The following is a 15,000-nucleotide window of genomic DNA, read 5'->3' as shown; positions in this document are numbered from 1 at the left end:
TATATATATATATATATATATATATATATATATATATATATGTGTGTGTGTGTGTGTCTGTCTGTCTGTCTGTCTGTTCAAGTCTAGTCTCGGAACATTAAACAGCCCTATTTTGTGCTTTTATGCACTCACCTAAGTAAATAGGCTATGTGCTCGTATGAGCCTATACAGTATATATAAATTCCTTAAAGTCATCATATCATTCACTGTATTCAAGTATACGATCATGGATGAACAAATATGTACAATAAACATGATACGCAGTAAAAGTTAAAAGATGTATTTATCCCCGGATGTTCTCAAAACGTCTACCTCCATCCTGTGGTTTACAAAACATCCTGCCTGTCAAAAACGTTATTAACGACGGATGCAAAGGTTCTGACTAAGAAATTTGGCCATTTTACTTACGTCTATCACTGGCACCCAGGCGGCGGATACCTAGGACTGGGTTCGATCCCGGACAAACAGGCGTTTAATTGAGAAATGACATTGACTCTGTCCCTGGCTTACCAAGGTCTTAACTAGTGCCAAATGTTGGGGTGAGCATTGGTACCACTGACGCTCTTAAGGATGAACATTGTCAACAATGACGCTCTTTGGGATGAACATTGGCAACAATGACATGCTTTAGGCTGAGGATCAGCACCACTCACGCTCTTTGGGCTGAGCTTAGGCACCACTGATGCTTTTTTGGCTGAACATTGGCACCACTGATGCTTTTTTGGCTGAACATTGACACCACTGACGCTCTTTGGGATGAACATTGGTACCACTGACGCTCTTTGGGATTAACATTGGCACCACTGACGCTCTTTGGGATGAACATTGGCATCACTAACGCTCTGTGGGTTGAGGATTAGCACCACTAATGTTCTCTGGGCTGAGCATTGTCACCACTAACGCTCACTGGGCTGAGGATTAGCACCACTAATGCTCTTTGGGCTAAGCATTGACACCACTCAAGCTTTGTGGGCTGACCATTGGCACAACTGACGGTCTTATTTTTCGCTGAACATTAGCACCACTGACGCTCTTTGGGATGAACATTGGCACCACTTTCGCTCTTTGGGATGAACATTTGCACCATTGACGTTCTTTTTGTCTGAGTATTGGCACACTGACGCTCATTGGGCAGAACATTGGCAACAATGGCGCTCTATGGGCTGAACACTAGGACCACTGACTGTCTTTTTGGCTGAGCATTGGCGCACTGACGCTCTTTGTGCTAAGCATTGGCACCACTGAGCACTGAAAGCATAGCGATTGCTTTATGGGCAGAGCAAGTACTGTACTCTTTTGAGTTACTCGAGTAATTGACATCACTTGGGGCTATGCCATTTTGTCAAAAAGCCCGTCCAGAGAAAATCTCCGGACAATCAAGGAAAGAAGAATCCAGGAGAATTACACAAAGGTTCACCCAGCTGGAAAAGGGTACCAATATATCTGCTGGGGTCTATTAAAGGAAGCAAAGGACTTGCTGAGAAACCTGAAAGTTTGACTATCGTCCTCCCCTTTCAATAGAAAGAAAGTGTATGGTGAAATCCAAATTTGGAAAATAAAATATATATAAAATTTTGATATATCATCTAGGATCAGATGAAAAAAGAATATACGAGATTTTGATCAATTATCTAGGATGGGATTGGCTTCAGTGGAATGTTTTATCCTTTTGTCCTTCGAGTTTTAAGAAATAATTATGAACGAGGGTGTATTTATATGACCCTTAATACCCATCATGCTATCTAATTAAGCCATCAAATCCGAATGTCATATTTCCATTCTTTACATATTCTCCTCTGTCCTCATACTCCAGATAACACTGAGATTACCAAACAATTCTTCTTAGTTCACTGTAATTGTTCAGTGGCAACTTTTCTCTTTGTAAGGGTAGAAGAGACTCTTTAGCTATGGTAAGCAGCTCTTCTAGAAGAAGGAGACTCCAAAATCAAACCATTGTTCTCTAATCTTGGGTAGTGCCATACCCTCTGTACCATGGTCTTCCACTGTCTTTTTGGTTAGAGTTCTCTTGCTTGAGGGTACACTCAGGCACAGTATTCTATCTTATTTCTCTTCCTCTTGGTTTGTTAAAGTTTGTTATAGTTTATATATGAGTTATTTATTTTAATCTTGTTGTTCTTCTTAAAGTATCTTATTTTTCTTTGTTTCATTTTCTTACTGGGCTATTTTCCCTGTTGGAGCCCCTGGGCTTATAGCACCCTGCTTTTCCAACTAGGGTTGTAGCTTAGCAAGTAATAATAATAATAATAATAATAATAATAATCGCTGGACTAAGGTTAACTCTATTCGGGGATGGATAGCCAGGGCTTGTTATAAACACGTCCCTGGTATATACACGATATCTCTCGGTATATTCACTCCGGAGATTAGAAAATTCTCTGGTATATCACTCGCAGGAAAATCCCAAGTAGAAAGCTGCCATTAAGCAAATTGCATCACCCAAAAATGGATTTTTCCCATGTCACAATCCGTTTTATATAGACAGACCTACTGCAACCATCTTGAAACAGCAGAAGAGTATAAGCGTCAGCAATATCAATTTTAATTTACTTTTTTTAACATCCTGTTGTTTACTCTCATTTCCCAGAATGGTGCAGGATAGTAATGTACATTATTTTTTGAATTTTCATGTCCTTACCATGACTTCTATCATAGTTTTTGTTTCTTTTTTTTTTTTTTTAAATATTCACCTTTAGGGTATTTCGTAACAAATGGGTAGAGCAAATTGCAAAATGAAACTATCATTAACGATGCGTATCATGAAGTACACACGTACAAAATTCGCACTTAATTTTCACACAGAGATACACACACACACACACACACACACACACATATATATATATATATATATATATATATATATATATATATATATATATATATATATATATATATATATATATATACTGTACATTTATAGGTATAGATATGATTCTACGTACAAAACAGTTAATCTTGGTCAACTCTTATAAACCATACGCTCTTTACTTTCAGAACTTGAATAATCTTGCATCAAGAATTTTTCCTCGATGGAGCCAGTCAAAGAATTTGCGAACGCAGCCCTTGACGTAGGCGAAGAGGGGGATGGAGCCGTTGAAATGAAGCCCTTGAAGACGGAGAACGTCCAGCGAATGGAGAGTGTTCCGTTTCTGTTTACGGTAAGATCAACGCTCTCTGAATGGTAGGATAATTGAAGGTCTGAGGACACAGTGAAAAACTCTTCAATTATATATTATATTCAGTCATCTGTTCAGTTAGGATAATTTAAGGTCTAGTAGGACATAAAGAAAAGACTATTCAATTTTTTTTCAATTCTCTGCATGGTAGGATAATTGAAGGTCTGAGAACAATTATTTACTATATTCAATCATCTGGGATATTTCAAGGTCTGGGAACACAGTTAAAAAACCCTTCAATTATTTTCCATATTTAATCATCTGTTAAGTTAGGATAATTAAGGGTATGGGAACACAGAGAGGAAAATACCGTTCAATTATTTTCCATATTTAATCATCTGTTAAGTTAGGATAATTGAAGGTCTGGGAACACAGAGAGGAAAAAACTGTTCAATTATTTTCCATATTTAATCATCTGTTAAGTTAGGATAATTGAAGGTCTGGGAACACAGAGAGGAAAAAAACTGTTCAATTATTTTCCATATTCAATCCTCTGTTAAGTTAGGATAATTGAAGGTCTGGGAACACAGAGAGGAAAAAACCGTTCAATTATTTTCCATATTTAATCATCTGTTAAGTTAGGATAATTGAAGGTCTGGGAACACAGAGAGGAAAAAAACTGTTCAATTATTTTCCATATTCAATCCTCTGTTAAGTTAGGATAATTGAAGGTCTGGTAACACAGAGAGGAAAAATCCGTTCAATTATTTTCCATATTTAATCATCTGTTAAGTTAGGATAATTGAAGGTCTGGGAACACAGAGAGGAAAAAAACTGTTCAATTATTTTCCATATTCAATCCTCTGTTAAGTTAGGATAATTGAAGGTCTGGGAACACAGAGAGGAAAAAACCGTTCAATTATTTTCCATATTTAATCATCTGTTAAGTTAGGATAATTGAAGGTCTGGGAACACAGAGAGGAAAAAACTGTTCAATTATTTTCCATATTTAATCATCTGTTAAGTTAGGATAATTGAAGGTCTGGGAACACAGAGAGGAAAAAAACCGTTCAATTATTTTCCATATTTAATCATCTGTTAAGTTAGGATAATTGAAGGTCTGGGAACACAGAGAGGAAAAAAACTGTTCAATTATTTTCCATATTTAATCATCTGTTAAGTTAGGATAATTGAAGGTCTGGGAACACAGAGAGGAAAAAACCGTTCAATTATTTTCCATATTTAATCATCTCTTAAGTTAGGATAATTGAAGGTCTGGGAACACACAGAGGAAAAATCCGTTCAATTATTTTCCATATTTAATCATCTGTCAAGTTAGGATAATGGAAGGTCTGGGAACACAGAGAGGAAAAATCCGTTCAATGATTTTCCATATTTAATCATCTGTTAAGTTAGGATAATTGAAGGTCTGGGAACACAGAGAGGAAAAAACCGTTCAATTATTTTCCATATTTAATCATCTGTTAAGTTAGGATAATTGAAGGTCTGGGAACACAGAGAGGAAAAAACCGTTCAATTATTTTCCATATTTAATCATCTGTTAAGTTAGGATAATTGAAGGTCTGGGAACACAGAGAGGAAAAAACCGTTCAATTATTTTCCATATTCAATCATCTGTTAAGTTAGGATAATTGAAGGTCTGGGAACACAGAGAGGAAAAAACCGTTCAATTATTTTCCATATTCAATCATCTGTTAAGTTAGGATAATTGAAGGTCTGGGAACACAGAGAGGAAAAAACCGTTCAATTATTTTCCATATTCAATCATCTGTTAAGTTAGGATAATGGAAGGTCTGGGAACACAGAGAGGAAAAAACCGTTCAATTATTTTCCATATTTAATCATCTGTTAAGTTAGGATAATTGAAGGTCTGGGAACACAGAGAGGAAAAAACCGTTCAATGATTTTCCATATTTAATCATCTGTTAAGTTAGGACAATTCAAGGTCCAGGAGGACATAAAGAAAAGACCATTCCATTTTTTTTTTGCATTCCCTGAATGGTAGGATAATTGAAGATCTAGGAACACAAAGAGAAGACCATTTTTTTTAGTCAATCATATCTAATTCGAATGATTTTATTCACTTGTTTCTCAAAAATTTACTTTTTTTTGCATATTTACTGTTTTAATTGTCTTTCACTTTTAGCTTAAAGTATTCATCTCAATATAATGACTATCTTTTTCTTAATACACTTGTTCTCATTGTCCGTCTCTGTTCAGGTCGGCAATTCTTTTTCAAAATTTTGTTTTATTTTACTTCAAGGATAATTCTACTTTTCTATATATATATATATATATATATATAAATCCGGCTTCATTCAACTAAGAATCTTTCACTCATATTTTTCTAATAATATACTTTTTTGGGTCATTAAAACTGGATTTATTCACTTATTCCTTTTACTAATAATTTTATTCCCATATGACATTCACAAACCTTTATTCCTAATGATACTCTCCAGCTTTTATGATCTGCTGAATTTCCATATTGTAGAAGTAACTATAACATATTCCTTCATCTTCAAGTGTCAAAACCTTACAAATATTCAGCTTTCATGTCCTTTTTTTTCTTTTTTATGCGTTTATTTTCCCTCCTTAAAATACCTCATCCTTCCGAAAAAAAAAACTTTAGTCCACTTAATCATTCATGTCTAATATACTTAGCGTAGTCATTTTTTTTCTTTTTTTTTTTTTGGCAGACCATAGCAGTTCCATTACAATTTCTCTCAGGCCATCAACGCCGGTTGTTCATTCAACTTTCGTGTCATTTTTTTCTTAATTTTTCCCTTGTTTTCCCTTCCAAAAATATCCTATCCATCTGAAAAATACCTTTATTCCACTTCACCGTTCGTATTTCTATTATTTCTTCCATAGTTTTTTTTTTTTTTTATGACAGACCATAACAGTTCCATTACAATTTCTTCTCAGGCCATTAACGCTGGTAATTCACTAAACTTTCATGTCATTTTGTTCTTAATTTTGCTATTGTTTTCCCCTCTAAAAAAAAAATCCCATCCATCTGAAAAATACCTTTATTCCACTTCACCATTCGTATGTCTATCATACCTTCCATAGTTTTTTATGGCAGACCATAACAGTTCCACAACCATATTCATATTTTGCAGGCCATCAACGCGGGTAATCTCGAAGGCGTGAGAAATCTCCTTGATCAGACTACGGAGCACATTAACAGCATATCGTATGGCGGCTTAACTCCACTTCACGCAGCCTGTCATATGCAACAAATTGACATTTTAGATTTGCTTATAAGTCGCGGTGCCAAGGTTAGTCTTTTGTGATTTTAAAGAAAACAAGAAAAAAAAAATAAATCTGTATATCATTCACCAAGATTTCTATAAACTGCCCACCAACCGTTCATTTGAGACATGAAAAATTATTTCTATATCCTTAAAGCTAAAAAGCTGAATGGTAAGCAATTTCCACCAAAACAATCAGCTTAATTTTTAATGATCTCTAACTAATTGTGCTTATTAACCTTGCTAAATGTGAGCGAGTCACAAATTAAATTGAATACTAAAAGGTAAACAACTCTTATTTTTCAGATTGAAGTCTTAGACAGCTTAGGCAACGCAGCTTTGCATGTGGCCGTAAGAGAAGACTGGTACGATGGAGTAAAAGTACTGCTTGACTATGGAGCCTCGCCTAGACAAATAAGCGACCCACCTCCTTACGTGAGTGGTCAGTTCAAGGAAACACCACTCCACTCGGCGGTAAGAACTGGAAACATGGCGATTATCAACCTCCTGTTAAACTATAAGCCAGACCTCAGCATCAGAGATCGCAACAATCAGACCGTCTTCCACCTGGCGGCAGCTATGAGAAATGTCCAGGCCTTGAAACAACTCCTGTCAAATGCCGAGAATCCCAAGATAATAGAAGAAATGACACAGAAATCAAGCAGCCTTTATCATGCTGCATTACCACCAAAGGCCAAATTAGAACACGAGCCTCACATTCTGAAAGTGATACAGCTTATTCATAAATGTATAAGTAGCGATCTGGGCGCTGTTAATTTTCTTGGAGAAACGCCACTTTTCCTTGCTTGTCGACTTGGTCTTCCCAACGTAGTGAAGTTTTTTCTAGCCAATGGAGCTGACCCTACGCAAGTAACTAGAGAAGGGGAAAATGTGCTGCATGCCGCATGCTCTGCTGGATGCCCTACAACACTCCAGTACTTGCTGGATACAAACAAAGTCAAACACTTGATTACTGTAACCGACACCAATGATAACAGACCATTTCATTTAGCAATAGAGAGTGCGTCTTTAGAATGCTGCAAAATACTTCTCTCCAATGGTGAACACCTAACTTGTGTCAATAAAAACGGTTCTACAAACTGTTCTGTTATTTTAGAAAAGCTTCCGTCTGCCATGCAGCTCCTCAAGGAACTATTTGATTCAAACGTGAAGCTCACGAAAAAATCCCAGTATGATCCAGACTTCAGCATCACTTTTGATTATTCGGTACTTTGTTCAGAAATGGATGATATGCAAAGTTCAATTGCCTGTGAGCTTGCTGGTACTCGTCTGGAGCCTCTAATCAAACATCCACTTTTAGAAAGTTTCTTGTGTATCAAATGGAATAGAATTCGTAATATCTTCTATTTCAATGTGATCCAGTATTTCCTTTACCTAATGTTACACACAGTTTTTGTCCTATTAACCTATGGCAAAAAGAACCTGGACTGGAGGCAATACCATGGATGGTATGTAGGGTTCCGATATTGTCACATCTTCCTCATCATTTCCCTGTCTATTCCGGGTACCATTATGGTCATTGCCAATTTCAAGAAAATGATGATGCAATGGGAAACTTACACTAGGATGATAGCAATGACGACATCTGCCTATGTCGTATTCATAACCACAGAAAGACGAGTAAAAGCGCAAATGAACTCAGTAGATCCCGATCCACCTGTAGAAAGAGAAAGAGCTCTATCAAGCATTGCTATTCTCTTCGTTTGGATAGAACTCATGATGCTTCTAGGCCGGTTTCCAGCTCTGGGTACTTACATCCTTATGTTTACTAAAGTCTCGAAGTCACTGATTAAGTTCATCTTCGCGTTTTTGAGCTTAATTCTAGGGTTCTCAATGAGTTTTCACATCCTTTTTAAGAAAATGCCAGTTTTTGATACCTATGCTCTTAGCTTTGCTAAGACAATCATGATGATGACCGGAGAAATTGCATACAGCGAATTTGTCAATGAGAAAGGAATGGCTTTCGATGCATTTTGCCTCGTAATTATGAGCCTTTTTGTATTCTTGGTGACTGTAATCATGTCCAATCTTCTCATTGGTTTGGCAGTCAATGACATACCACATCTCAAAAGGCTGGGAAAGATCAAGAGGCTCGTGAAACAAGCATCTTATCTCGTGTCTTACGAAAAGGTTCTCGCTTTTGCCTACAAGTGGCACTTTTTCCCAAGTAGTCTTAGAGAGCTATTATCATCAAGATCCTCAATCAAATCCACCATAACTATTTCACCCAATAAAAAGGACAAAAAAGGAGAGTATTACTATATCATCAAAGAGGAAATTATAAAGGAAGCTACCGCTTTGGGTAACAACGTAACTTCCGATGATTTTCAGCCTAACATAGAAGAAGATGTTGGCAAGCAATTCAAGAGTTTCCAGATAAGATACACGAATGACCGCCGTTCGCAAAAGACCAAAGTTGAGGAGATTGTCGTCATGTGCAATGATATGAAGAACGACTTGCTTCAGCTACAGACAAAGATTGAGAGTCAAATGGCTCACGTTTCCAGTCAACTAGAAGAGCAAATTCAGCAAAATAAGATGATACTGGAACAGCTGACACAGAATCATTCTATAATGGAAGAACAAGAATGCTAAAATGGCATCAAGCCAAGATAAAATTGATTAATTATAGTCGCTGCAACGATTCTGGGCGAAATATACCCCGCTCCCAGATGAATTTTGACCAGTTACGTTGTGTCCCACGCTAGCAGCGGACACAATACATCCCCTTACAAATTTCATGATGTTAACGCGGGAGAAAGCATAATTGGCTCTGACGTCATCAGGGGTGGGGCTTATTTCGCCTGGAAGCTCTGCCGAGACTATAGTAAATTATGAATAAAATAAAATATGGAATTAATTATCTGTAACACAATTTTGTATGCAATAGGAAAATACTCATAAGAGCTTAATCACATTCATATGCCTAACACAGCCAAGCATAATTTATATTTGTTTACATATTATTCAATATTTTCTGTATAAGACATACTTTCATTTGTGCTTCTAAATAGACATATTGGTAATATCCTATTGATTCTATTTGATATATTTGCTTTATATTAAAATAAAACTATATAGTATCGATGCATATTTTACTTTATCCATTTGTTCTATAAATCATACACCCACATCAATATATATATATATATATATATATATATATATATATATATATATATATATATATATGCCATTAAGTTCTCAGGCATCCCATTATAAAACAACTTCATATAATTAGGTAATGTTTAATGGTCTTATTTCATTTAAATTCAATTCCTAATAATGGAACACACGCACAAATATACACAACTCTCGTCATTCCTTGGGCCTACTGCAGTATCCACCGACTCCCGTGATGTTATAGCGAGCAGAGTTGGGACATCTGATCATGCTATGGTTTCGTTAATATTCAAAACTGAACAGTTTCTCCATGATGTTTCATACTCTTTGAATATACATAAACCATGAAGCAGACTGGAATGGCATTCGGAGTGAACCTTTACATTTTCATTGGTAACAATTTTATAAAGGGGATTAGTCTGTTGCTCTCTTGAATTTAATTAAATCTGCTCAACATAATTGATAGGCGTATCCCTTTTCGTTTGTTGAAATACCTAGAGGAAGACAAACAACGGTTCAAAGATGATTGTAGACGGGCTTATTCGGAGAAACAGGAGGCTTATCGTCTTTGCGAAGATAACAGGTCAGAGTTGACTTGGACTAACTATACTCTACTAACAGCTGTAGCTCCCGGAGTTCATGCTTCAACAGCAAAAGAAATCTGATTTGACCATTAATGAAACCCTTTCTCTCAAAACTTAGAAGCATAAATGGTTGGATTTCCATGAATCTGTCTTCTTTGCTGTAAACCTAACAATTCTCTTTCTGAAACCAGATGGCACTGACACTCAATGTGAAATAAGTTACAAATACCCCTTAATATCGAATTCGCTCTGCCTTGGGATCTCAAACGCTTAGGGAGATTTCTTCAATGATAAATATTTCTGCCCGGCCAAGGAATCGAGCCTATGCCCGAGAGAAATGAGGATAAACATTTGACTGTTTAGACTAGCCCAACCTTTATTCTCATTTCTATCGATCATAGGGTATTGGTAACTTATTTGAAAACCTTTTTTGATACCTTGAAAAAAATCTCGATTAATCTTTCTTGGGAGACCTACATGGCTGAGGACTATGAAGCGCGAAGTAGGAGATGATGAATGCAGAAGTATTGAATTAAAAGCTCAAGATAGAGACGACTGGCGAAATCTAACCGAGGCCCTTTGCGTCAATAGGCATAGGAGATGATGATAAATCTTTCTTGACACCCAGCAACATATTATCTTTGTTAACATGTCCATCGAATCTAAAATGTAAAAAAGGGACCCCTTTCTTAGGATTTATTGGTAATGAACTGACTTTGATATCGTTTCAGATAAAACCTTTCCTTTGAAACAAACTTTTATATAGAGCAAAACATTATTCATATTTTCGTTAATCCCGGAAAATATAGTCTACATTTCCGTCTCTTCAAACTATCCTCTCCAGCTCTATGTCCAGCACCAAATTGCTTAAAATGTCTCGATCAATATTCGTTCTAATAAGAATAAATGTTGACAAATAATTGGCATGTATCTTTAATATGTTAATGCAACATCTCTCTCTCTCTCTCTCTCTCTCTCTCTCTCTCTCTCTCTCTCTCTCTCAGAATCAGCTTTATATATATTCACGATTTGCTTGACATTGACTTAAAAAATCTGTGGCCACTACTAGTAAGGAAAAACATTAATGGTATAAGTGTATATATATATATATATATATATATATATATATATATATATATATATATATATATATATATATATATATATATATGTGTGTGTGTGTGTGTGTGTGTGTGTGTGTGTTCTTTATGGATTCTTTGAACCTATATTGAATAAAAAAAACCAGCTTTATGGACATGCATACATTTACTAAGGAAAAGATGATGAAGTTTATTTTGAAACTGATTTACTCTCTGAAACGCCCTTACTGACGAACACAAATTCTCAGTTGGATGACGTAACACAGTTAGGCGTGGTGAAACACAGAAATGTGACCATTAGTCATTATTCGATTTGCCTGTTTATTAACCTGATTATAAGAACAACCAATTGCAAAATAGTTATGCACCTTCTGGCGTATAACTATTATTCCTTAAATGATTTTAATCTGTAATGAATAATGATATTCTCCTTTCGAGGAAATTCCATTTGGCAGCGCTGTCCCTAACTCGTCCCACCAACTTTAACTATGCTGACGATTGTTACTTCGGTCACTTGTACAGGGACATGACTTAACATCCATGTGTTCTGCTGAAGAAAAGAAATACTAAACACTTTTATAAGTAAACTGAGGTTGCTTCCGATATCATATGAAAAATTCACACCATTTTCTGATAAAAATATTCATTCCTAATAAGGATACGATCGTTGGACAATTGACCAACTACCAATTTCCCAGCCTTTACCTTCCTAGCACACTTTTTGACCCACGTGGCGTTAAATAATATACTATATTAGTTGGGACAAGAAGCATCTGATGCCATCTATTGGCCCTAAAGTAAAACTCGTGACGATGTAATGGAGGGAGCCAGGGGGGCTCGGCGTTATTGCCTTTCGGAATGTAGTAATATTGTTATTCAACGTAGTTTTTACTAACAATACATGTCATACCATGAAACATATTACTTTATTCGGGTTTCATACAAAGGCACTGATAAGTAGATCAAATAATTGTGTAATTACTTGATTGTCTAAACGATTTCAGTACATGTGGCATATCTGGCGATTCCTCCTGACCCCTAAATGTAATTGAACTAATGATTGTTTGCTGAGGAAATATTTCTTTGACATTTGTTGTGAAATTTTTAATTTCATAAGAATGAAGTTGTGGTCAGGCAGCAAGGAACATCAAGTTCACGTGAGTCTGTTTTATAGCAATTTTGTGCCCAAATAACAACAGAAATGAAATAATGAAAATTATAATGAGTCGATGATTGGGCAATTAGCAATTTGGTATTTCACTGCTAAGTCCATCCATTGGACACGAAAACAGTGTAGCGTTCTTTAATCCTTGCGTTCTGGAACCTTCCATGACGTCATTTTGGTTAAAAATTGCCAAAAATAGCCAACTTAATACGAACTGAATGTAATTTATACTTGCCACACATATTTTTACATAATTGGAATTGAATATAATTTACACCTGCCACACACATTTCTGAAAAGTATCAATCTATCACCCTTTTCCAATTCGTCAGAATCATTCATATTAATGGAACAAGGGACGTGTGCTGCCATCTTTGGACTAAAAGTAAAAACAATCGGATTCGAGTAAAATTTGAAATTTGTGATTACTAAAACATAGCTTTATGGCAATTTTTTAATTGATGTGTTAAAAATTCATAATTCTAATAATACAATTTCTCTTCCGGTTTTTTGGCCTCTAAGTTATTGTAATTATATGTTAAACAAAGATAAGGTGTATTACAAAAATATATAGAGCAGATGCAAATATTCTAAAAGCAAAGAGTTGGAATTCATCCACAAAATTAAAGACCTCAAATTTAACCAAAATATATTCATGTCCACAGCAAATACGTTGTGATCGGATCATAAGCTCAGTTATGGATATTAATCCCCTATAAAGTGTGCCGTGTTTCAATCTAATTATCAGTCTTTTGAGTGATCATGACTAGTAGCGAGAGAATGAATAATTGATTGACTAGTAAGAGAGAGAACGCACCATGCTTCCATGGTCATCACATAATATATAATATAAATTAAGGATGATTGAATACAGACTTGAGATACATCGTGTGAACGAGATATTCAGAAAAAAAGAATGGGTCAGAAACACTAGCTCTTATAAAAGATTATTTAAATTCGAATTAAGAAAGGAAAGATAAAGAGATAATCTCCAAGGAAACTAATTTGTGGTATGTAAGTATAAAAAGAAAATGGTTCAAATATATTACTAAAAATAATAGTTAAAGAAAATCTCAGTATTTGCTTCGATATGGCTTGCTTCCCTCGCAATTTAACAATATCTCATTGCTCCTCTGTTATGGTGGGTGATACATGTTGGTATGTTCTGATATAGCTTGCTTCACTTATAATTTAACATTATCTTTTTGCTCCTCTGTTACGGTGAGTGGTACATCTCAGTATTTGCTCTGATATGACTCGCTCCCCTCGCAATTTAACAATATCTCATTGCTCCTCTGTTATGGTGGGTGATACATCTCAGTATTTGCTCTGATACGACTCGCTTCCCTCGCAATTTAACAATATCTCATTGCTCCTCTGTTATGGTGGGTGATACATCTCAGTATTTGCTCTGATACGACTCGCTTCCCTCGCAATTTAACAATATCTCATTGCTCCTCTGTTATGGTGGGTGATACATCTCAGTATTTGCTCTGATACGACTCGCTTCCCTCGCAATTTAACAATATCTTATTGTTCCTCTGTTATGGTGGGTGGTTCATGTTGGTATTTGCTCCGATAAGGCTTGCTTCCCTCGCAATTTAACTTTATCTCATTACTCCTCTGTTAAGGTGGGTGGTTCTTGTTGGTATTTGCTCCGATATGACTCGCTTCCCTTACAATTTAACATTATCTTATTGCTCCTCTGTTAAGGTGGGTGGTACATCTTGGTATTTGCTCCGATATGGCTCGCTTCCCTCGAAATTGAACATTATCTCATTGCTCCTCTGTTATGGTGAGTGGGACATGTTGGGCTAAGCACATTAGCCGAGTGGGCGGGTAAACCTACATCAATCATTCTCTTGGATCGTTTACCTCTATCCTCGTGCAAAGGCAGCGCAGAAAGAAATATCTTAGCAGCCAACTGCATCGGACATATTTGTTCCTTGCTGAAGAGGGGAGCGTGGAATTTAAGTGTGAACAAGGCCCGGGATTTGTCCAGAGGGGTAATCTAGGAAGCTTGGCAGAATATGTATTTTTTACTCCAAGAGGGTAGACATCGCCCCCTCCAACCCTCCACCATTCTCCATGTCAGTGCAAGATGAACTATAATGGATGAATAGCCAAACGAATCCTATTGCAGCTTAAGACGCTTGCAACAGCCTTTTACACAAATGAAAAGTCAGATTATATTTCCCTATATCGTTTGCACAAAAGAAAAGCAAGAACTTTTTAGTTCTTGAATTTGATGTGCATTCCAGACTTCTGGTCACGAATCTCTTTCCTGCTATAAAGAATAGTAAAAGTATATCCAATTTGATAAATCAAATGTCTCTCAAAAAATAAATTTCCAAACTTCTATACGTTAACATTTTAATTGAACAAATATACAGTACTATATCATTATTCAGTGTAAATTTTTCATACTTAAAATTTATAATTTTATGAGGACACCTTCACACGGGAAGGAGTAACCTTCATTTACTCCTTTTATTACTCTACTCAAGTCACTAGTATAACGTCAAATGTGTGTATATGTTATTATGTATGTGCATATTTGTATGTATATTGTGTGTATATTGTCACTAATAC

At 36.0% G+C, this 15,000-nt stretch overlaps 1 protein-coding gene across 2 annotated transcripts in view; it reads left to right on the top strand.

Moving 5' to 3' along the window:
• LOC137643861 (transient receptor potential channel pyrexia-like) overlaps positions 1 to 9,434 on the top strand; it is an 18,347-nt gene extending 8,913 nt beyond the window's left edge. For both annotated transcript variants that reach the window (XM_068376592.1, XM_068376593.1), the window contains exons 2-4: positions 3,016 to 3,179; positions 6,284 to 6,442; positions 6,722 to 9,434. In XM_068376592.1, coding sequence (XP_068232693.1) covers positions 3,051 to 3,179; positions 6,284 to 6,442; positions 6,722 to 9,031 — 2,598 coding nt within the window. In that variant the 5' untranslated portion in view covers positions 3,016 to 3,050 and the 3' untranslated portion in view covers positions 9,032 to 9,434. The remainder of the gene's footprint in view (positions 1 to 3,015; positions 3,180 to 6,283; positions 6,443 to 6,721) is intronic.
• Positions 9,435 to 15,000: the final 5,566 nt, after the last annotated feature.

Source organism: Palaemon carinicauda, chromosome 7, assembly GCF_036898095.1.
Source record: "Palaemon carinicauda isolate YSFRI2023 chromosome 7, ASM3689809v2, whole genome shotgun sequence".
Taxonomy (NCBI): Eukaryota; Metazoa; Arthropoda; class Malacostraca; order Decapoda; family Palaemonidae; genus Palaemon; species Palaemon carinicauda.
Note: the sequence above shows the minus strand (reverse complement) of the source record. Positions and strands in the feature narration are given on the sequence as shown.